This window comes from Cyprinus carpio, chromosome B6 (genome assembly GCF_018340385.1).
Source record: "Cyprinus carpio isolate SPL01 chromosome B6, ASM1834038v1, whole genome shotgun sequence".
Lineage (NCBI taxonomy): Eukaryota > Metazoa > Chordata > Actinopteri > Cypriniformes > Cyprinidae > Cyprinus > Cyprinus carpio.
In genome coordinates, this window is record NC_056602.1 from 11,142,678 (window position 1) to 11,168,020 (window position 25,343).

The following is a 25,343-nucleotide window of genomic DNA, read 5'->3' on the forward strand; positions in this document are numbered from 1 at the left end:
GCCTCGTCGTTACAGACCCTAAGCATGAAGTCATCCTAGGATTCCCATAGCTGTCCGTTCACGACCCCGTCCTGTCCTGGCATCAGGGTGAGTTGACCAAGTTGTCAGCCTTTTGTGAAAGTCACTGTTTCTCGTCAGTTCCCCAGCCTTGCTATATCACTAGTATTTAAAGTCCCACGAGTACCAAAACTGTCAATATTCCCCCGTTATGATGACCTAGCAGAGGTCTTTAGCAAAACTAAGGCAACACAACTACCACCTCATCGTCCCTGGGACTGTAGTATTGATTTACTCCCCAATGCCTTGCCTCCCAAGAGTCGTGTTTACCCATTGTCTCGAACCGAATCCCAAGCCATGGAGGATTATGTTGAGGAAGCCCTGAGTTCCGGACTCATCCGACCTTCCACTTCTCCAGCTGCAGCAGGGTTCTTCTTTGTGGAAAAAAAGGACGGAGGACTCAGGGCCTGTATTGATTATCGAGGATTAAACAATGTCAAAATAAAATTCCGCTACCCTTTGCCATTGGTTCCTTCAGCTCTGGAACAACTCTGTGAAGCAAGGATATACACCAAACTAGACCTACGAAGTGCATACAACCTCATTCGAATCAAAGAGGGTGACGAATGGAAGACTGCCTTCCTCACCAATAGAGGGCACTATGAGTATCAGGTCATGCCGTATGGACTTGCCAACGCACCCGCTGTTTTCCAGTCCTTCATAAATTAAATCTTCCGTGACTTGCTGAACCAGTACGTAATTGCCTACATTGATGACATTCTCATCTACTCCAAGTCTGAAGCAGAACACGTTAACCATGTCAAGACCGTACTCACTCGGCTCCTGAAGAATCACCTGTACGTCAAGGCAGAGAAATGTGAGTTTCACGTCAAGCAGACAACGTTCCTGGGTTATCACATTTGTCGTCAGGGTTTCTGGATGGGGTCATCCAAGGTCAAGGCAGTAACGGAATGGCCCCAACCTTCCACCGTCAAGGAACTTCAGAGATTCCTGGGATTTGCTAAACTTTTACAGAAGGTTCATTAGAAACTACAGCATGGTTGCATCACCACTGACATCACTCCTCAAGGGAAAACCTTCCAAACTCAGGTGGAGTGAGGAGGCCACTCAAGCGTTCAACATCTTAAAAGTTAAGTTTACCACGGCTCCTATCCTCAAGCACCCTGACCCTAACTTACCCTTCATTGTGGAAGTAGATGTCTTGGACTCAGGAATTGGAGCCGTGCTCTCCCAGCGCCATGGTCAACCGGGTAAACTGTATCCTTGTGCATTCTTTTTCAGGAAGATAACGGCAGCTGAGCAAAACTATGATGTGGGGAATAAGGAACTCCTGTCAATGAAAGCAGCGACAGAGCAATGGAGGCACTGGCTCGAGGGAGCAGTCCACCCGTTCCAGGTGATTACCGATCACAAAAACCTGGAGTACATCAAAAAAAGTGCAAAACGACTCAACCCACGCCAAGCTCGATGGTCCCTCTTCTTCACACGCTTCCAATTCACAGTGACTTATTGCCCAGGAAGTAAGAACAGTAAGGCAGATGCTCTGTCCAGGCAGTATGATCTTCTCATGGACAACAATACCCCAGAATACATTCTTCCTCCATCTGTAATCATTGCCCCAATTACTTGGGATATCATGGAGGAGATCCAACGGGAACAGATCCAAGATCCAGCTCCTACCAACTGTCCCCCCAACCTCCATTACGTTCCACAAGGTCTGCGTCCCAGGGTCATTCAGTGGGTCCACACCTCAGTCAGCTCTGGCCACCCAGGTCTCTCCCGCACTCTACACCTATTATGTAACTCGTTCTGGTGGCCTTCAATGTCCAAGGACGTCACTAATTACGTCAAAGCCTGTCAGGTTTGTGCTCAATCCAAGAACCCCAAGGAATTACCCCCCGGACTCCTGCAACCTCTGCCCATTCCACAACGTCCCTGGTCTCACCTCTCAATAGACTTTGTTACAGACTTACCGCTGTCCCATGGTTTCACGACAATCCTAGTTATCATAGACCGGTTCTCCAAGTCCTGCCGGTTGTTCCCCTTGAAAGGACTCCCCACAGCCATGGAGACTGCACAGGCTATGTTCCACCACGTGTTCAGGAACTATGGAATCCCGGAGGATATTGTCAGTGACAGAGGCACCCAGTTCACATCCCAAGTATGGAGAGCATTCTGCAAACAGCTGGATATCAACGTCAGTCTCACCTCTGGTTATCATCCACAAGCCAATGGTCAGGTGGAAAGATTAAATCAGGAACTAGGCAGATACTTACGGTCCTATTGCAGCAGAGAGCAGCATCGATGGTCAGAATTCCTCCCATGGGCAGAGTATGCACAGAACTCATTGACTCATTCGTCAACAGGTCTGACCCCTTTCCAGTGCGTCCTCGGATACCAACCCCCTATGTTCCCGTGGTCTGGCGAACCATCATCAGTCCCCGCTGTGGATGACTGGATTCATCGTAGCGAGAGGGTGTGGGGCAGTGCTCACGTCCGCCTCCAATGAGCTGTAAGAGTACAGGAACTCCAGGCTAACAAGCGACGTCAGCCACACCCTCCCTACCAACCAGGACAACAGGTCTGGCTCTCTACACGGGATCTCAAGTTGCGGCTACCAAGCAGGAAGCTCAGCCCAAGGTATGTTGGCCCTTTAAAATTCTATGAAGAATCAATGAAGTCACGTACCAATTAGAGCTTCCTGCTAATTACCGTATCTCTCCCTCCTTCCATGTCTCGCTGCTGAAACCGGTCCACCCGGATGCTGACCCCAATCATGAGGCTCAAGACATTGATGACATTGAAGACATTGATGGAGCGCCGGCCTACAAAGTCAAGGAGTTACTGGACTCTAGAAGGAGAGGGGGTCAGCTCCAATATTTGGTGGACTGGGAGGGCTATGGACCTGAGGAGAGGTCATGGGTAGCCACCAGTGACATTCTGGATCCGTCTCTCACGGAGGACTTCCATCGAGCCAGACCCGATCGACCAGTGCCACGACCACGGGGACGTCCACGCCGAGTGCCAGGAGGCACTCATAGGGAGGGGGATTCTGTAACGCCACGCCAGCTGAGGGAGCTCTCACCTGAGTATTGACTGTAGAAGCAGAGGGAGCGGTGAACAGTCAATACTCAGGTGAGAGCTCCCTCTGCTGGCGTGGCATTACAGAATCCCCCTCCCTCAGAGGGAGCTCTCACCTGAGTATTGACTGTTCACCGCTCCCTCTGCTTCTACAGTCATTTCCTGTTTGGGACTATTTACCATGAGTCAGCATGTTACTTCACTGTGAAGTATTGCCAGTTTACCTGCCTTACCGAGCGTTTTATGTTTTTGTTTTTTTAATTTATAATTTGCTTTTTTTTAAAGCGACTTACAAATGAGAACAGTAGAAACAATCAGATCAACGAGAAAACAACAACGGTATACAAGTGCTATGACAAGTCTCAGTTAGTCTAGTACAGAACATGTAGCCAGGGTTTTTTTTTTTTTTTTTTTTTTTTTTTTTTGCCGTATGATAGAAGAGAAAAAGAAAAAAAAGGTAAGTACTAATATTAGTTAGTTAAGTGCTGGCGAAAAAGATGAGTCTTTAGATGTTTTTTTTTTTATGAGTAAAGACTCAGCTGTTCGAATTGAGATCGGAAGGTCATTCCACCAGCTGGGAGCCGTCCAGGAAAAAGTCCGTGAGAGTGATTTTGAACCTCTTTGGGATGGCAACACAAGGCGTCGTTCACTTGCAGAGCGCAAACTTCTGGAGTGTGCATAAGATTGAACTAGTGAGTTTAGGTAAGTTGGCGCCGTGCCAGTGGTCGTTTTGTAGGCAAGCATCAGTACCTTGAATTTGATGCGAGCGGCTACTGGTAGCCAGTGTAACCTGATGAGGAGAGGAGTAACATGGGCTGTTTTCGGCTCATTGAAGACAACCCTCGCTGCTGCATTCTGGATCAGTTGCAGAGGCTTGATAGTACATGCAGGAAGGCCCGCCAGGAGAGCATTGCAATAGTCAAGTCTGGAGAGAACAAGAGCTTGGACAAGAAGTTGGGTGGATTGCTCTGACAGGAAGGGTCTAATCTTCCTAATGTTGAATAAGGCAAATCTACAGGACCGGGTCGTTGTAGCAATATGGTCTGTGAAGCTTAACTGATGATCCATCACAACTGCTAGGTTTCTGGCTGTCCTGGAAGGAGTTATAGTTGACGAACCCAGCTGTATAGAGAAGTTGTGATGAAACGATGGGTTAGCTGGAACCACCAGCAGTTCAGTCTTAGTAAGGTTGAGCTGAAGGTGATGGTCATTCATCCAGCTAGAAATGTCACTCAGACAGGCTGAAATGCGAGCAACTACCGTCGGGTCATCTGGTTGGAATGAGAAGTAGAGTTGAGTGTGATCAGCATAGCAGTGATAGGAAAAGCCATGCTTCTGAATGACAGATCCTAATGACGTCATGTAGATGGAGAAGAGAAGCGGTCCAAGTACTGAGCCTTGAGGAACCCCAGTAGCAAGTTGTTGTGACTTAGAAACTTCACCCCTCCAAGACACCATGAAGGATCTATCAGACAGGTAGGAGTTAAGCCACTGGAGTGCAGTTCCAGAGATGCCCATCTTTCTGAGGGTGGACAGGAGAATCTGGTGATTAACAGTGTCAAAAGCAGCAGACAGGTCCAGCAAAATGAGTACTGAGGATTTTGAAGCTGCTCTTGCCAGTCGCAGGGCTTCAGTAACCGAGAGCAGGGCAGTCTCAGTTGAGTGGCCACTTTTGAAGCCAGATTGGTTGCGGTCCAGGAGGTTGTTCTGTACAAGAAACATAGAGAGCTGGTTGAACACAGCTCGTTCGAGTGTCTTTGCAATGAATGGAAGAAGGGATACCGGTCTGTAGTTTTCTAGAAGTGCTGGATTTAGAGATGGTTTCTTCAGCAGTGGGCTTACCCGAGCCTGCTTAAATGCTGAGGGAAATGTTCCAGAGTGAAGAGAGGAGTTGATAATGTGAGTAAGTGAAGGTATGACTGAAGAAGAAATCGCTTGAAGGAGGTGAGTGGGGATCGGATCCAGTGGGCAAGTAGTAGGATGACTGGAGAGGATAAGTTTGGAAACGTCCGTCTCTGAGAGTGGAGAGAAGGAGGAGAACGAGTGAGCTTTAGTCGTTGTGAAGTTATCCTCAGTCTGCAGTGTGGAGAATTGGTCACTGATGTTTCTTGTCTTATTTGTGAAGAAAACTGCAAAGTCATCAGCTGTAAGAGTCGATTGAGGAGGAGGTGGAGGCGGATTAAGAAGAGAAGAGAAGGTTTTGAAGAGTGTCCGAGCGTCACAACAGTTGTTAATCTTGTCGTGGTAGTATGATGTTTTAGCAGTGAAGACGTTTGCAGAGAAGGAAGAGAGGAGAGACTGATACACACTGAGGTCGGTAGAGTTTCTTGATTTAAGCCATTTCCTCTCTGCAGCCCTGAGTTTAGAGCGATGTTCACGGAGTACATCGGACAGCCAAGGGGCAGATGGGGTGGTGCGTGCTGGTCTAGACGACAGTGGGCAAAAGTTGTCCAAGCAAGAGGTCAGAGTGGAACAAAAAGTGTCCGTAGCACTGTTCGTGTCCAGAGCTGAAAACTGTGAGAGTGAAGGAAGTGAGGATGCAACCACAGAGGATAGGCGAGATGGAGAGAGTGAGCGTAGGTTCCGTCGAAAGGTGACCCGCGTTGGAGCGTGTGCCGCTTCAGGAGTAAGTGCTAGATTAGCAGTAATGAGGAAGTGGTCTGAGGTGTGCAGTGGAGTAACTAAAGTGTTGTCCACTGAGCAACAGCGCGTGTAGATGAGGTCCAGTTGGTTGCCCGATTTGTGAGTCGCTGTAGTAGAGAGTCGCTTAAGATCAAATGAGGCGAGCAGAGTGTTGAAGTCAGCAGCCTGGGGTTTATCTAGGTGGATGTTGAAGTCACCAAGCAGTACCAGAGGAGTACCATCTTCAGGATAATTTGATAGTAGCACGTCCAACTCCTCCAAGAAGTTTCCCAATTGACCTGGGGGACGATAAATGACCACAAAGTGGATTTTAACAGGGTGGGTTATAGTAACAGCATGTGATTCAAATGAACCGTGACCTGTAGGTGGTGGTTGAAGATCAAATTTCCAATCTTTCGATATAAGGAGGCCAGTACCTCCACCCCTCCCAGTCGTACGAGGGGTGTGGGAACAAGTGAAATGAGTGGAGAGGGCTGCGGGAGATTTTCCTTGTGATTATTCTGACTGCCTGTTTGTTTACGATTCTGCCTTTTTCCTCGTTCACGTCTCTTGGATTGCCCCATTGGATTTACTGCATGATTGGACTGATGTTTGTGTTTGACCTGTTTGCCTGCCTACTCGTCTCTGCCTATTGGATTACCCCTGTGCATGTTGAAAGTTCTGAGTGATTTTACTGTTGTTTGTGTTTGCCTGGTTTCACGACTCTGATTGTAAGATCTTCCCTTAATAAACTCCTGCAAATGGATTCTCATACTGCCTCAGCCTCGTCGTTACAGTTCCTGACTCCTTTAATTTGTGCTCAGTCAATCTTACAAGTCGAAGTGACAAATCCGTGTTGGCTGAACAAGTCCTACATCCAAGAAACTGTTGATTTTGTGAATTTGCTCCAGAACAATCAAACAACCATTTCAAAAAGGGAGCACAAATCTGCATGTGAGGTCAGCAAGGAAGAAGCCTCTGCTTTCAAAAAAGAACAGCAAGACAAAATGGATGTTTGTAATCCAACACAAGTATAACAGGAAATCAGGACAGACAAGTCAGAGATGGAGTTTTTTGGCCACAGCAGCAAATGTCATGCTTAGCAAAAACACTTTTGAAAATGCATTCTGAAAAATTTCAGTTCTAAGTTGAAAGAGCAAGAAATTTATCCATGCTCCCATGTCCTTTTTACATACAATTTTAAAGTTCCTAATTTTGTTTTGGAGGTTTAAATGCATTCAAGGTCCAAGAACACTTACATTTTCTCATAATATACAATGCAGCATTAGCTCTTTCTCTGAAATGGCTTGTTTAAGGATCCGGTCTCTCTAAACAAGTCCTTTCCAAGTACCTATTCTGCTCTGACTAGTCAGATGGCCCCGTGTGTTTTGATTGATCTACTGCTAACAGTGCATGTCGGAAATTAAACTCCCTTTACCATATCTGAATGCCAGCTCAGCAGGCTTTCTCAGCTGTTGTATACACATTGATATAAACAGTGTCAAAATCTTGCTCCACACTGTATCACAACTCAAAGTAGTAAGAATAACAGACAGTCTCCATTAATCAACACAATTTTAGTTAATAGTGGGCCCACAGTAATAATTTATAATTTATGAAAAATAATAAAAATAATTTGAGTTAGCAAAAGGTTACAGCTGTGCACTGGGTGTACACATATAAAACAAACTACATGTTTTGTATACTCGGTAGAAAATATGTACATAAATGATTAATCATATATACAGTTTGTGACCCAGCGGAGCAAATAAAATGGGTATTGCTTTATCTTTAGTGAATAAGCAAAAAGATTGCAAATCCCATGTTGAACTCAGCAAGATTTGAGAAGTAAAATGACAGGGACACAACAAAAGGTTGAAGTTATTCTGCTGTGGTGTCACTTTAAAAATTAATTGTAATCACTGACTATTCACATACTCATCCTTTGGGAGTACATGCAAAGTGATTTTTACTTTCGCAGTGCAGAGAACAGCATCTTCTAGATAAGACGACAACAATGACAAACCAAACTCTTCCAGGCCACAGCTACAGTTTTTGAGGGTGGGTCAAAGTACACATTGTTCACAGGCAGCCAAAGAAGACTATAGGTAGGAATTATGCAAATTTGTAACCTATCTTGTTTATGCAGGAAGTAAGGTTTGGAATTACTGATGACATGTTTCAGACAGTTCAGTATTGGTGATTTCTTCTGGGAGACAATTACTCCAATTGTTGTGCACTTTGCTCTTTGAAATGTTGCAGACCTTTTACATTCACAAACAGCTATATTACATACTATATGAAAGGCATTATCTGAAAGAGCATAACAGGGGCACTTGAAGGAGATTGCACTAAAACAAACAGAAAACCTAAAAATATATGCTGAGTTTGACTCACCTGCCAGTACGCCACACACATACACCAGGCCAATTCTCAAAGCTCCATGGACCATCTCTAATGGCACACCCACCAAAAGTTGCATGGCCATATTTAGACCCAGGTGTTCAATTCTGAAACATATAAGTCAGCATTATAGCACAATTACAGATGTTCCTGAGAAAGGGATTAATATTTTGCCCCAGATTAGATTAGATTAGCGTGTCTGTACATGTAGTTATTTTAAGAAGTTGCTAGATTTTACAATTTGGTGCACACCCATAAAAACCTTCTGTTTACCATATTTGATGTGCTGTATGTATCTATGTATGTGTACTCATTAATTTTATACGTGTATAAAAGCCTCAATTAAATCTGTTTATCATATAAAGTATTCATATCTTTTCAGAAGTCTTGGATTAAATCGCTTTATTCATTTGGATTACTTTCACAATATCTTCATGCACTTTTTGAAGGTTGCATGGACTTTTTCCTTGAATATTCTCTAATTGATCACAGATCAAAAGAGCAAAAATTAATATGATTACTGTACCATCACCTGCTCTTATCAACCTCCAGATGCCTGTGGTGAACTCAAGAATATCTGGTTACTTTAACTGACGCTATTAAGTTTAATTAACAGACAACAGTTTTTCATTTTTGTTTCTTTACAAGTTCTTCTTTCAATAAACCTTAATTTATGGAAGAACTGAAAATGCTGTTGCTGTGATCTAACATAAATTTTTCAAATACATGTACTTGTCAGAAAAGAGTAATGTGTCAGAGATGAGGCCTGTAGTAGGTGTGTTCTTACACAAGTTACCTGATTCTGGCATGAGTCATTTCCCAAATCCACCCCTATTCCAACTTTGTTTAGTCCAGCTTTTTTCTAAAGCCCTGTTCACTTCACCAACTGCTCTAATTTGTGACTTTCAGTTCTGCACATGGAAAACTGTTAAACTCAAAGTCCTTCGCATCTACAACAGCATAGTGACATATCTGGGTGACCGAAAACACTTAACTACAGTTAATGTTCCTCATGTCACATACTTGGCTCTCCTCAACATTGCCAAACAGATCCGATAGAAGCCCAGTGGGGCAAAATCTGGACCCAGATCTAAAATAATAAGAAGCAGGTCAAGGTCAGAATAATTATCCTCATAGAACAAGAACCTGAAATTCACTAAGCTTCAGATAACTGGGGCATATAACTTACAGGTGCATCTCAATAAATTAGAATGTTGTGGAAAAGTTCATTTATTTCAGTAATTCAACTTAAATTGTGAAACTCGTGTATTAAATAAATTCAGTGCACACAGACTGAAGTAGTTTAAGTCTTTGGTTCTTTTAATTGTGATGATTTTGGCTCACATTTAACAAAAACCCACCAATTCACTATTAGAACAAATTAGAATACTTCATAAGTACCAATAATAAAAACAAAAACACATTTTTAGTGAATTGTTGGCCTTCTGGAAAGTATGTTAATTTACTGTACATGTACTCAATACTTGGTAGAGGCTTCTTTTGCTTTAATTACTGCCTCAATTCGGCGTGGCATGGAGGTGATCAGTTTGTGGCACTGCTGAGGCGGTATGGAAGCCCAGGTTTCTTTGACAATTCTCTATGGGGTTCAGGTGTGGTGACTTTGCTGCCCAGTCAAGCACACCAACACCATAGTTATTTAACCAACTTTTGGTGCTTTTGGCAGTGTGGGCAGGTGCCAAATCCTGCTGGAAAATGAAATCGGCATCTTCAAAAAGCTGGTCAGCAGAAGGAAGCATGAAGTGCTCCAAAATTTCTTGGTAAACGGGTGCAGTGACTTTCAAAAAACACAATGGACCAACACCAGCAGATGACATTGCACCCCAAATCATCACAAACTGTGGAAACTTAACACTGGACCTTTTCCTTCCACTCAACTATCTGTCAACATGCTTGGATACAGCACTCTGTGAACAGCCAGCTTCTTTGTTAAAGAATGTTTGTGGCTTACCCTCCTTGTGAAGGGTGTCAATGATTGTCTTCTGGACAATCAGCAGTCAGATCAGCAGTGTTCCTCATGATTGTGTAGCCTTGTGAACCAAACTGAGAGACCATTTTGAAGGCTCAGGAAACCTTTGCAGGTGTTTTGAGTTGATTAGCTGATTGGCATGTCACCATATTCTAATTTCCTGAGATAGTGAATTGGTGGGTTTTTATTAAATGTGAGCCAAAATCATCACAATTAAAATAACCAAAGACTTAAACTACTTCAGTCTGTGTGCATTGAATTTATTTAATACACGAGTTTCACAATTTGAGTTGAATTACTGAAATAAATGAACTTTTCCACTACATTCTAATTTATTGAGATGCACCTGTAAGTCATGGTGTAAGATGATCATACAGAGCTAAAAGAAAGAATCACTGACAAACAGCTTATTCTGGATGCTGATGAAGACATCAGCCTGACAGACAAAAGAAACAAAGAAATGAAACTGAAGAGCCTTTAATAAAATATCTGAACTGAACGTGAACATCTCTGAATATATTACCCAATCTTCAGTACAAGCACAGACCATCTTTCACAAAAAAAGACAGTTCATGTCCCCAGAAACAGCATATAAAAGTAACTCAATTACTTATCAGGACAATCTGCATGAATGATCTTGAATTATGAATGGCTAGGGGTCTGATCTGAAACTGATCTCTGCTTCAACAAAACTCAGTTTCCAGAATAAAAGATAATTAAATCACTGCCATGAAAAGATTGAAATATGAGGGAAAATTTTATCTGATAAAACAAGAACACATTTCACACATTTTTCATGAAAACAGTATGTATACATACAATCACATACAAATGATACTGTATGTACATACTGTACTGTACTTTAATAAAGACATGTGACAAATAATTCTACTGTGGCTTTGTTCAGAACTATTTTTGTTAGCTGAGAAAGTAAGTGGCAACACTGTGTCTTTGTCAGGGTTATGTTTGGTTTGTGTTCTAGTTTTCATTGTTTTCAGCTGGCCTGTTCCCCTGTGACCTAGCTTCCTGATGTCATTTTGTCCACCTGTGTCTTGTTAATTTACTCGTTAGTCCTTCGTTTGGTTTAGTATTTATAGCCCTGCCTTTCCTCAGTTTGTTTGTCCTGTCTCTGTCATTGAAAGTGGTTGTTTTCTCTATTTCTCCCACATGGATTTATTAAAGACTCTGTTTGTTTGATATCTGCCTCCTTTGTACTCCTTTGAGCTCCTTTACCCTGGCAACCCATGACAGAAGACAGGACCATAAGATGACTGAACTGAGCAACGTTAACTAGGCTGAGGATTTGGAAAGATTCCATGATTAATGTGTGCTTCCGGATGGGACTAAAATATGATAATTTGTTTCGATTCTTGACTCCTGACGAATGCTGCAGACCTGTAGCGGATTTTATAAACTACGTTCTAGATTTAAATGGTTCCAAGTTCCTAGTTGATGTGGAGGATCATCACCCTTTTCCCATCTGGAAGTATGTGGATGCTCCAGCTCACCATAAGCATGCTTCTTCCACATACAGTTCCAATGAGCCCGCTGCCTCCATTCCGCCCACACTTCCCCAAATTCTCCTAAGCTCCTCCCTAGTCCTCAGCCAAGGATCATCAGCTGATCAGTTCTCAAGCCCGCCGGTCGCTCGGAAACAGAGTCCACCATCCTCGGCTCACGCAAGCCCACCGGCCGCTGCCCTCTCAAGCTTGCCGGCCGCTTCACTTTCTCAAACCTCAGCCCAAAGCTCCAGCATGCCTCTCAGCACTCATGAACATGGCACTACCCCTAGAGTTCTAGGCTCCTATCCTCATCCTAGAATCTGCTCCAGAAAGCTTTCCTTCATCTCCGTCTTTGCTGGTCCGGTCCAGCTCTCCATCGTCTCCTGAGTCTCCTTCGTCTCCGCTGGTCCTGTCCAGCTCTCCAACGTCACCTTCGTCTCCACTGGTCCCATCCAGCTCTCCATCGTCTCCTTCACCTCTGGTCCCATCCAGCCCTCCTTCGTCTCCTGAGTCCCCCGAGTTAGCCAGCCCAACTCATCCAGAACTACCCCACCCCCAAGAGCACGCACCTCCAGAGCACCCTCCAGTGCCTGCTCCTCCAGGATCCCACCAGGCAATCGAAAGACCTAGTTTTCCCAAAGAAAATGTGGGGGTGGGGGGTGCATTTATCCGTGGACATAGTGGCCGAGTCGAGGGACCTGGACAAGGCCACGAAGGCACCTCAATGACCTCCTGAACTATCCGCTCCGGCAATGGCCTCCAGTCTGCCTGCTCTGCCATGATCCCCTGAACTGCCTGATCCGCCATGGCTTCCTAGTCTGCCTACTCTGCCATGGCCTCCTGAACTGCCGGCTCCATCATGGCCCCCCTGAACTCTCTGATCTGCCCTGGAGGCTCTCCTTGTCTCTGCCCAGTTCCAGTCCTGCACCAGCCTCCAGGGCACCCGCCCCCCCTTTCCCAATGGTACTGTTACGGCACGGGATGCGCCTTCTGTGGGTGGGAAGTAATGTCAGGGTTATGATTGGTTTGTGTTCTAGTCTTCAGCATTTTCAGTTGGCCTGTTCCCCTGTGACCTAGTTTCCTGATGTAATTTTGTTCACCTGTGTCTTGTTAATTTACTCGTTTGGTTTAGTATTTATAGCCCTGCCTTTCCTCAGTTTTTTTGTCCTGTCTCCGTCATTGAAAGTGGTTTTCTCCATTTCTCCCACGTGGATATATTAAAGACTCTGTTTGTTTGATATCTGCCTCCTTCGTACTTCTTTGAGCTCCCTTCCCCTCGCAACCTGTGACAGTCTTGGTGTTAACTTCTTGTTTATTGAATTGATCGTAATCATATTACCACATGAGATCAGAGCAACAACACTCTTGCTTTGCTCCTCCAGTAAACACAAATTCGCTCATTCGCTAAAAAAAGATATAAATATAAATTTGTGAAGGAAAGAACATTTTAAAAGTTTAAAGATTTGATCCAGTGTATAGTTTAAATATTGAAATACTTTTTTTTTTTTAATAGCATTAGCATGTTGTGGAATAAAAATTGTCCCAGCAATCTTTTGTGTGCTGAGATATATTAAAAGAATCTCAAAACTCTCAAGGACAGGATAATACCAAAAACAACACACGTACATTAAGTACCAGTTTTCTTCTGCCATTGACCTTTAAAATGGCCTTTAGCCATCAGATTACAAGCAGAATCATGTGAAGGGGATTTAGAAGGGCAAAATAAAAAGGTTAGTGGAGAATGCAAATAGAACATTCTGTTGCTGTTCCAAACAAAATGATGCTTGATACAACTGCTGATCATCTGAGATCATGTGGATGATATCATGTGGTGTTTAATGCTACAATTCTATGACACCATCTCAGAATGAGTCATGTCCTACCCACTGCTAGTAATGAAACCAAGTTAGAGAGTGACTTTTGAAAAGCCTGTGTCTGTGTGTTCTCCTATTGGGATTCTGTTGGTGCAGCAGACAGAGCAGATCACTAGCTTGGGTTAATGGGGAGATTACTCTGTAGATGAGTGTAATATAAAACATTAAACCCCATAGCTCACAGCACATCAGGGACATCACAGGGGCTCAAGCCCTCTATCAACCTGGGACACAGGCCTTCAGCCCTTCATGTCAGAAAAAAGCTTTTTGAAATGTGGTTTAATAGCATTTTTTTTGTGCCTGAAAATGTTGCATTGAGGGTGTAAGCATTTTAAAATGCCAGAAAAGAAACAGCTAATCAAAGCAGTATCTAAAAATGGCATGAATTAGCAGCAGTGAGCCACATTTTGAGGCTGCAATACTCTTGGATGATTTGAGATACAAATACATATTTAAATTACAACAGGGAAAAGGGGAATGTATTTGTTAAGTACCATGAATGCCTGATATGCACCTGAGAAAGGTTTTTATTCCTGCGTAATTACAGCTCTCTGTATTCAGATTTGTTAATTGTTGCATTGAGCTGTCAACAATTTTTATGTAATGACAACTAAACTGTAACACACCAGCGGTTTATCTCATATCACTTAGAGATCTCTCTCTTTTCATGCCAAGTTTTAGAGTATCTCAAAAGCATGAACTAGAAAATATAGTAAGTAGTTTGAGTTTAGTTTGAGCAAATTCTGCTTTTTTTTCAGTTTCAATAAGGTGAATTGTTTTAGGTGGTGTTTATGGTAACTTACAGTAAACTACATGCAACAACTACCATGCTCTGGACAGGTTTAACTGTGGGTAAGAGATCAAAAGAGATCTCATGATTACTGTATGTTAGCTAGCTAGTAAAAAAAGTAACTTGGAATTCAATTCAAGTCTTGTATAGAAATTAATATTTTAATATTGCTGCCAGGATGATTATAATGGACTATTTTTCTTCAAAGGAAGTTTAAGCAAATAAATATTTTATGTTCATGCATTAATATAATTATTTTAACATACAGTATGAGTTATTTTTGTAATAACATAACTAGTGTGTAACTCACCCTGCGTGCATGAAGATGTAGCTAAGGTAGCGCCAGGCCTGAGCTCTGAGCTGTGGGTGGTATGGCAATGGGCCCTTCAGGAAGTATGGTGATGACACCTGGAGAACCCAGCGGTTAAGTTGGAATCCGTAATACATAAAGACAACAACCTGAGGAGAATGTGGAAAGTAAGATCCTGTTACTAATGTGACACTTGTGCTGTCCTTCAAAACATAGCATTTTAAGGGCACCCTTTACACAATGTATTTGATCAAAAATACAGCAAAAACTAACACTGTGAACTATTACAATTTAAATCAATTTAAAAACGTTTTTTAAAACCTTCTACTACTTTAATATGCTATCAAGTTGTAATTCTGTGTCACATGATTCTCCAAGAATCATTCCAATTTGCTGTTTTGTATATTATGTATTAAAGTGGTCATATGATGCGATTTTAATTGTTCCTTTCTCTTTGGAGTGTTAAAAGCTCTTGGTGCAAAAAGAAGATCTGTGATCTTGCGAAGACTAAAGTCTCAAATCTAAAGAGATATTCTTTATAAAAGTTAAGAGTCAGCCACAACCACCTAAAACGGCTGGTTCTAACACGCCCCCACATATCTATGTCACTATGTGTTTTGATTTTTTTATTTGCTATCAAGTTGTAATTCTGTGTCACATGATTCTCCAAGACTCACAGACCTTTTCCTGGACTCTGCCCGGCTGGTGGAATGACCTCCCAATCTCAATTCGAACATCCGAGTTTTTACTCATTTTCAAAAAACATCTAAAGACTCATCTTTTTCGCCAGCACTTGACCAACTAATACTAGCAATTACCTTTTCTTGTCTATCCTAAAAAATGAAACTGAATCGTTCTATTTAACTGGATCTTCTTAGTGAACCGGTCAAACCAGTTCACCAAATCGAACTGAATCGTTTGAAACAGTTCGCGTCTTCAGTACGCACTAATCCACAAATTACTTAAATTATTTGGTTTATAAACGCGCCTGACACTCCCTCTGATGCGAAATAAACCAATATCCCGAGTTATTCAGTTAGTCCTAACAGTACATTGACTAAACTGATAAAAGAGAACCGATGATGGAATGTGCACGAGCAGTGCAGCTGGACTGAGTCTCGTACTGCTGGGAGACAGCATCACAGTATGTTAAGGGGCATAACATTTCCATCACACACTTGAGGCATTCAGCTAATCACAGCAAACTGAATAGCTGGCCAATCAGAGCACACCTCGCTTTTCAGACCGATGAGCTTTGTAAAAATCAATGCATTTCAGAAAGGTGGGGCATAGAGGAGAAACAATCATGTACATTATATGGAAAATAATGTGTTTTTTGAAACTTAAACCGCATAAACACATTGCATTACACCAAATACACAAAATAATGTTCTTTTTAGCAACGTCATAAGACCCCTTTAAAGCAATTAGCACAGTGGAGATGGCAAGAAAAAAATTCAATATTAATAAACATTTCATTTACTACTAATTAATAAAAAATAATTATTGTAATTAAACATTTATTATTTTACCCAACGTTTGTATTTTACCACTGTCACCTCACACCAAGGCCCCCGGTTTAGGTCTTGGTTGAGCTGGAAGGCCTTTTAATTTAGAGCTTGCATGCTCTCCTGTGTATTTCTCTCTGGGTACTTCCACAGTTTTCCCCACAATCTGCACCTTCAACAGCTGTACATGTAGGCAGTGAGGCAACTTACTAGAATCTGTTGAGCTTTGATTCATATTATCTCCTACTGAAAAGTGGGGCCTAGTATAAACATTTACATATCACTTGCATTTCTGCTAGAACTGGAGGAAGACTTTCAATTTAATGACTCTCAAATTCATTATTTGTTCATTCATTTTAAAGGAGAGTTCAAGCACAGGCATCTGACTATAGTGTGCTATCTAGTGAATAATCTATTTAGAACAGCAGTAATGGACCCACTTTATACAGTATTACATGTTTTAAACTACATGTACTAACATGTAAATCAATCATTTGACACAGTCTCTTGGTTGTGTTTTTACATTGTTTTACATATGTACTTAATTTCTGGGTTCACATGTATAATTACAGTAACAACCCATATCGCTTAAAAAACCTTTAAACCAAACCTGTCTCTAACCTTACCCTTATCCCACCTCAATAGCGAAAGTGCTTTACAATCCAACATGAACACAATAAGTACACTACACTATTTTTTAACATACGTACCCTACATTGTAGGTAAAGTCACCTACTATAAAGTGGAAACATATCTGCTGTTATGTTTTGAGGTAAGAAAAACAACTAATTTTTAGTTTTATAGAATCAGCAGAATTTTCTTTCTTTTTCTTTTAATAATCTTCAATAGTAAAGTTTATTTTTACCTCTGCTATAGTGATGGCCAGCATAAGCCATGGTGGTGGACAGTAGGTGTAACTGTCAAAGTACCACTTGCGGTCCACCTCTCTTGGCAAAGTCTCATAGGCAACATGACGCACAAGTCTCCGAGACAGACCCAAACCCACTTCCTCTCTCAGAGCGGAATTCCTGAGCTGCCGACTCCCCTGCAGGATCGCTCGACGGAAACTGTTTGAGCGCTTGTTGCTCATCTGAAAAAAAAAAAAAAAAAAAGATACAAACTGAGCTGTCACATTTATCAGCACTTTTCTTGTAAATATGCAAATAATCATGTAACAGTAATAAAGTCAATCATGTTTTTGTAATACAGGCAGGCAACAAACTGTGAGAGTATTTACTGTATTCCTTAATAATATTTATGGATTTTTTTTTCTCATTCAGAATCTGTGACTACACTAATTCACCACCTGTTTTTTTTGTGGAAATATCCCTGATGTTATTGGTCTATGAGCTGTCTTTCTGTCTTTGACAATGCATCCTATCACACATCCCATGCCGCCCGCCACCCCCGCCCCTTCTCTGCCACAGACAGAATGCCACTGTTGTCACTTAGCAACCAATTAAAGATTCCACACTCATCTCCAAGTCTCAAAGCAGCTGTGTAACAAACATCGTGTGTAAGTTATTGCATGTGTGTGTGTGTTTGTGTGTATGAGACAATGCTGTTCAAACAAGCTTTTCACTGCTGAGGCAAAATCCCCTCCTCAAAAACCTGGAATGTTCTTTTATCCCATGCCAGGCTCCTGATCAGGAATACAGGTCATACATTATGTAAGTTGTGGAAGAGGCCCTGAGTTGGAAAGCCCCTAAAGATGTTGCCTATGCCATCACATTGGGACCAAATTAAATTGAAGTTTAAAACATGACTAAGCTGACCTACAAAGCTTGTATTTTAACAATTCACATGGTAAAGCTATAAAAAACTCTTTACTCTGTTAAATACAGTAAAGAAGCCAACTTTGTGAAAAACTAAAGCCAGAAAATAATGAACGCAGCCCCCATATGGATAACAGCTCACCTAAAATGATATTCTGTAGAATGTATGTACACACAATGAATGCATGTACACACAACCACGTGCAAGCTGTTTCAACTTGTTACATTTGCTGGATATAGATATATACATGGACACACAAAACACACACTGGCCACTGGATATATATTATAATTGAAAAATTAAGGATCAGAGTTTTTTTTTTTAAATAATACTTTCATTCAGCTAGGATTAATCAACCTGATCAAAGGTGACAGTCAAGTCTTTCAGCTTAAAATCTGTTCTTTTGAAATTTTCAGTTCATCAACGAAAAAATGCATCATGGTTTCCTCAAAAAATTTAAGCAGCACTATCGTTTTCACCTGTGATAATAAGAAATGTTACTTGAGCACCAAATGTGCACCAAATGGTCAGCAGAAATAGAATGAAAAAGGGTGTTGATAATGCAAAAGTACAATAGTAAACAGTCCGTTTTTTTCAGTTAAAGTCAGTTCATCATCGATTCAGTGATGTCATCATCTAGCTCAGTTCAGTTTCATATATACTATATAATAATGAATAATTAGCAGGTATTTACATGATACTCTAATATACTTTAAAGGGATACTCCACCCCAAAATGAAATTTTTGTCATTAATCATTTAATGTTACCCCATGTCGTTCCAAACCCCCTAAAAGCTTTGTTCATCTTCGGAACACTATTTAAGATATTTTTGATGATATTTTTACAATAATGGACATTATCAATTAATGAACATTTATCAATTTAAGTTAATATTAATTTATTCACATGCTGTTGTTCATTAATAATTAATGTTGTAATACACTGACTATTGTTAATGTATAAATCTGGAAATGTTAAAAATGCATAGTGCAAACATTAACCAATAACATTAATAAACACTGAATGCTGTAATTTTTTTGTTTGTTATTTTTTTATTCATGATGCCCAATCTTTCATCCAAAATATCTTAAATTGTGTTCCGAAGATGAACGAAGCTTTTACGGGTTTGGAACGAAATGGGGGTAAGTGATTAATGACAAAATTTTAATTTTGGGGTGGAGTATCCCTTTAAAAGAATACCACGGATTGTCTAAAAAAGCACAAAGATACATTTGGTAACAATTTACAATAATGGACATTATCAATTAATGAACATTTATCAATTTAAGTTAATATTAATTTATCAATATGCTGTTGTTCATTAATAATTAATGTTGTAATACACTGACTATTGTTAATGTATAAATCTGGAAATGTTAAAAATGCATAGTGCAAACATTAACCAATAACATTAATAAACACTGAATGCTGTCATTTTTTTGTTTGTTATTTTTTTATTCATGATGCCCAATCTATATTCTTAACAATAACCAAAAGAAAAGTGTGACCAGACTTTTTTGTTAGTCAATACTTGATTAACTGACTGAAGATGGAAACATAACCATATATTTATCATGATGTGAATGAAAATGTTTTTGACTTGTGCTGCTTACCTCAACCTCACAAACAACCACTATTCATTTCCTTCTACTGTTACACATCAGCTTTCTTCAGCTTTCTTCAGATCTCACATTAACAGTAACAGTCTGTGTGCCTTAACTCTTTATACACACACCTGATACTTACTTTACACATTCTCCACAAAAACAAACAGACATTAAGTGCTCCCTGGGATACACTTTTCTGTGGCATAATGATTTGTTGAAGTTTTTGTGTTGGCTGTTTCCATGGAAACCACACTAGGAAAAGTTAAACAATATGGTATTTAGAGAGTACACACACAAATCATGTTCTCTACTGTTGGAGCACCATGATACAGCCAGCTGAAAGACTGTAAGGCTGAAACATGGCTAATAATTCTAAAACACGGCTATTAATGCACGTATATAGGGTTTTCCATCACTCCCAGTCTCCCTCTTGCATCACCTTTCTACTTTTTTTTCTCATCCCTTAAAATAAAAATTTAATCCACCACTAGTTATTACAATCTGTCTTTCCCCTGCATCTCTGTTCTTACATTGTTATAGTGGACAATGAATGAGAGCTGTACAAGAACAAAAGAAGTGTAGAGACCCCAATTGCATGCTCCTCATTCCTCTCTGTCCCACTTTCACATGACCTGCTACAGCCAATCAAAACACAGAATCTGATTCAAAGTTTCACTGCATTGCTTTATATCACTATAGCTCTATTCTCCAGCCACTGTGGTGAACAATGAGACTCTTTGAGGAGTTGCTGCATGTGCGAAAGAAAGACTGAGAGAGAATGAAAAAGAGACAGGGAAAAGGGCAGTAGAGGGTGTCAGACTGAGGATGGGTGGCATTCAGATATTCCCACAGATTTGAAGGCATTCCCATGCAAGTGGAATGGAACATTCCATGTTTTGGCTTTTAGTCCAGGGTCAGAAGTTCTACAAACCTCACCTCAAGTTCATCTTCAGAACTCACCAGGTTAACAAAATCCTGGTAGCAGATCTTTCCATCAGCATTTCCGTCAGCCAGAGCAAGAAGAACCTCCAGCTTGTGGGGGTCCAGCTCTGATCCATGAGCCGCAAGCAGGTCTCGGAAACGCTCAGTACTGATGAAGCCTGAATTCTCTGGATCATACTAAACATATCACACAGGAGAAACAGGAAATTAGAATTATTTTCACATTCTGATTCTAAAACATTTCCATAACACTCACTGCTGAACATTATAAGAACAGTTAAAATAATTCAAAACAAATTTTGTCTGCCATCTTTGAACTCATAACATGGCGATCTTCATTACTGAGCAATATATCCATCGTTCCATCCTTACTTGATTTCATCTATTAAATAAGTTAGAAAATAAATATTAGGGATTACGAAATTAGCTGTATGTTAAGTGTCAAAAATACTGTACCACGAAATGCATGATATATAATGTTTTTCATAAAACTGTAGAAATCATTTTAAATATTAATGTTGTTTAATATGAACTTAAAAATACATAAACATGATGTTCAATGTAGAAGGTGGACCTGATGCTTTCATTTACACAGAACAAAAGCAGCATCTGAACCGCCTCTGATACTAGGGCATTATAACCGTTTCATTCAGTTCTCTGTGATCTCTAACAACTGAACAGAACTTTCAGAGTTGATAGGAACTGAGCCACAGCACAAATGTCACACACAAAGTTTCTGGCAAAGACCTGTTTATCCAGAAATGCTAGAGAAAGTCAGATGGGGTGTTAACAGAAGTAGAGTCATTTGCATTCTTTCTGTGGCAAAATGTAATTATCAATTATTTATCTTTGAAGCTCAACAAGTAAAATACCACCCACAATCAGTTCATAAGGCCAGTGACAAAATATATTAATGCATATCAGATTATGTCCATAAAGTGTGAAAAGTTGTTTTATTACATACGTATGTACTGTATGTGAGTTTATTGAGGCAAAAGTCATAGTTAATAGTGACATTTGGTCCCCCAAACTAAAGTCTGACCATTGGGGCTTACAAACATAAAAAAATGGGTTTAGATAATCAGAAAGATAAGGATGGTTTAATGACATAATGTCAATAACATGATCTGTGTCTGATATTGTGTTTAGTGTCACTGAGTCATAGTTTAAAGATCTCATCCTGTTTTAGTAATTGGTGTCAATGTGTCAGCCCTTCAGGCTTTCAAACATTCATTCACAGTTAAGGTCATAAGCCACACACACCCACACAACTCTGTATAGCTATCTTTGTGAGGACATACATTGACACAATGCAATCTCTAGCTCCTTACCCTAAACCTACCCATCAGAACTAAGTGCCTCACTCAAACCCTTACCCTAAACCTAACCTTTACCCAATTATAACCTGACCCCTAAAACCAGGTCTTGACCCTCAAACAGGCTTTTAAAGTGCTCTCAGAAAGTAAGGACAAAATGTCCTCACTTTACAAAACTGTCCTCACTATGATGGTCTAAAACTCAAACCGGCCCTCACAAAGATAGCTGTACACACACACACACACACACACACACACACACACACACACACACCGCGCGCGCGCATACACACACACACACACACACACACACACACACACACACACACACACACATCACGAACCTCTTCTGAACTAGAGAATTTGCATATAAATATAGCTCAAGATTAATACACAGTTTGCTAAACATTATTAAAGCTATGACCAATCGATCAATCTACACATACAGATACTGTGTCAGATGGATCTGCATAAACCAAGAGAAAAAAATTATCTCACTGAATGGAAACTTTGATGCTTTAAATGTAAGCTGACCTGTCATGTTAATACAAAACATGGTGCAATAGGTGATGCTACAAAAAATGTATTTTAAACAAGATTTGAAGGCAAATGTACTTACATGTACAACCCTAATCAACCACTCATACTGTACTTTACCAAATATTACACTGATTTTACCACAGGTGGGGCATGTGTTTCTAGTAATCCTGAAGACCTTGAGTAGCTGATTCAGGGGTGTTTAGTTAAGGCTCTAGGACATTCTTCAGGGCAGTGGCCATCCAAGAACCGGACACCCCTGATATAGAATGTGGGGTCACAGGTGTGCATTTAATGTCAATGGCTTCAAACATGGCACATCCATTCAGAATGTATAGACTATCTGTTTAGTTGCACTTTATTGTACAGTATGTGCACTTACAGTGTATTTAACTAGGAAAGTACTGGGTAATATACGATAACTACATGGTTGGAGTTAGGTTCAGGGTTAGTACCTAGTTATTTTCCAGTTATTGTAATTAATGTACTGGCGGAACAGGATTGTAAAATAATATGCCACTAGAGATTACTAGGGATGATATGAGAGAGAAAAAAACATTTCCACTATTATTCAGACATTAAAAAACACAACAGTCTCTCTAAAGTTTAACCCACCTTATCTTGGATGAACTCTGCTAACTTCTGCGTGCTGTTAATTTTATCCCCACAAGTTTTCATGGTATGATCTGTTCCTGTCCCACACGGTCCCCATAGAGGGAGAGAGTGAGAAGCTGGAGACAGAGACTAATCTCTACCCATTGGGGATTTACAGTTCAGTGCAGACCCCCACCCCCAGAACACACGCAAACAAACACCCACCACAAACTCCACCCTCATCCCCTTAGCCTACATTCTTAGTACCCGATCACAAACAGACTCACACACACACACACACACACACACACACACACACACACACACACACACACACACACACATACTGCTGTGAACAAGAAAACACATACATTCTTGGTGCCATACCTACATAAACAAATTTTAATAAACTGACTAACAGACAGATTTAAGAGAATCCAGCTTCAACAATGAAGTTTTTATGGCCTAGTTTATTCTTCCACCTTACTGTACCAAATTATACATCACACACAAACAATCTCTCTCTGCTGAACCTGCACATGCACAAATATAACCAATGAATCTCACAAAATGACTCAGCTAAATGTAAGCATGCTAAGTCCTTTCCTAAAATGTAATTTTATTCTATTATTTTGATGTGTTTGTGAAGTTGATAGTGCTTTTATGAAACCCTGTCGTACATTAAATGTATTATATTTAGACACCAACCACTGCAGCCCTGATAATTAAATACCACATTAATCCTGCTTAAAGATAGTCCTGTGGCTGATCTTTCATTACAGAGCTAAGAAAAGGGGTGGTGTGTGTTTGTGAGACCCCTAGTATTCCAGGCTTCATTTTCATACAGCCGCATATTAAACAGTCTTCTTTACACAGGAGAGAATAGAGTTCACCAACTGCCACAATCTCTCTCTCTCTCTCTCTCTCTGTGTGTGTGTGTGTGTGTGTTTGGAAGGGGAGGGACAAAAAGATTAATACATCTCCAAATGATAGTAACAATTGTTGAATTATTTGATTCATATGGAAACCACTTCCACCCCTGAGTAAAATTATAATAAAAGAATAATTGTGAGATAAACTAAGAAAATAATAATAATAAAAAAAAATAATAACAATACACACACACACACACACACACACACACACACACACACACACACACACACACACACACATATATGAAGTTGGAAAATCCAATAAATAAATTCACATTTACAAAGAAAAAAACTTGCAATGACGAAATACTGTACAAAATCACATTGCATGATTTAAAAACACATTGTGAGATATAACATCATAACTGGGATTAGATACAGACATTAGATATTAGATATAAACTAATTTATTCTTTCTTTCTTTCTTTTACTCTGAGGCAGATATATGATCAATACATTTGACTAGTAATATACATTCAGCAAATTTATATATTTTTTATATTTAAAAATGTCTAATAATCTAAAATATAAAATTTCATTGTTCCTTCCTTACACATAAACAGGTGTACACACATCCACAAAAAATGCTGCATTACTGCAAACGTTCTTCTACCACTAACACATGTAATTTCACACCCCACTAAGTCTAACCTAGAGCACCTCTGCATCACCAGACATCTCCATTTTAACTTAGCACTGTGGGCTATTATTATTTCCTACAAATATACAAAAAATCTTGTAAAACTTCTTGGTAAAATAGATGTTTATAGACAAAACTCCAGCAAGTCAGGACTATTACAGATAATCACAAAGGATTGTTAATAAAGATAATCAGTTAGCTAATGGAAGTTCAAGGCTGAGTAAAAGACCTGATCCATGTCTTATGTACAAACGAATAACAGGAGAAACGTTGTGGTGTGTGTCTCAAATGCTCTTTAAATGCAGCTGAATAACATTCAGCATATACCTAATGCTGTAACCAAACTCATACATGTCCATGTGGAAAAAGTGTCATTCAAAGAGGATTAGCATAATTATCTACTCATGAATAGGAAACACAAACAACAGGATTGAAACATATTAAAAAAACCATATATATATATATATATATATATATATATATATACACACACACACACACACACACACACACACACATACTGTACTATATAATAAGGCTATATTTTCACCATGAATCTCCAAATTAGTGCTGAGCTGAATGAACTTTAAAGACACTATTTTAAATTTCTTAGATTTTAAATATTTGTTTAATGGCATTTTTATCATGCCATGTATTATTACAGAGAATAAAGATTAGTAAATCAAATAGTCATATCCTTAACATATTTCCTAGTTTTCTGTAGTGTACATATGAATCAGTTGGCCCTTCTGTCACTTATAGTAGTGGGGTCTATAAGAAAGATTGCTGGCATCCACATGACCCATCCAAGGCTGTCAGAGCGCAGAACAAACACTCTCTATCATGAGAGTGAGGAAATCTGCTTTGAAGAAAAGGGAAAAACTCCATCATCAAAATGCG

At 40.2% G+C, this 25,343-nt stretch overlaps 1 protein-coding gene across 6 annotated transcripts in view; it reads right to left on the reverse strand.

Annotated features, from left to right (window-relative positions):
• The window catches only part of rhbdl3 (rhomboid, veinlet-like 3 (Drosophila)), a 74,208-nt gene that overhangs the window by 11,442 nt on the left and 37,423 nt on the right, over nucleotides 1-25,343 (reverse strand). For 4 of the 6 annotated variants that reach the window (XM_042725706.1, XM_042725711.1, XM_042725710.1 and 1 more), the window contains 4 exons: nucleotides 20,416-20,598; nucleotides 16,961-17,185; nucleotides 14,588-14,736; nucleotides 8,119-8,231 (listed from right to left, as the gene is read on the reverse strand). In XM_042725706.1, the coding sequence (XP_042581640.1) occupies nucleotides 8,119-8,231; nucleotides 14,588-14,736; nucleotides 16,961-17,185; nucleotides 20,416-20,598 (670 nt within the window). Of the gene's footprint in view, nucleotides 1-8,118; nucleotides 8,232-14,587; nucleotides 14,737-16,960; nucleotides 17,186-20,415; nucleotides 20,599-22,889; nucleotides 23,019-25,343 lie in introns of those variants that run through there. The other 2 variants (XM_042725712.1, XM_042725709.1) reach the window with 2 other exon arrangements.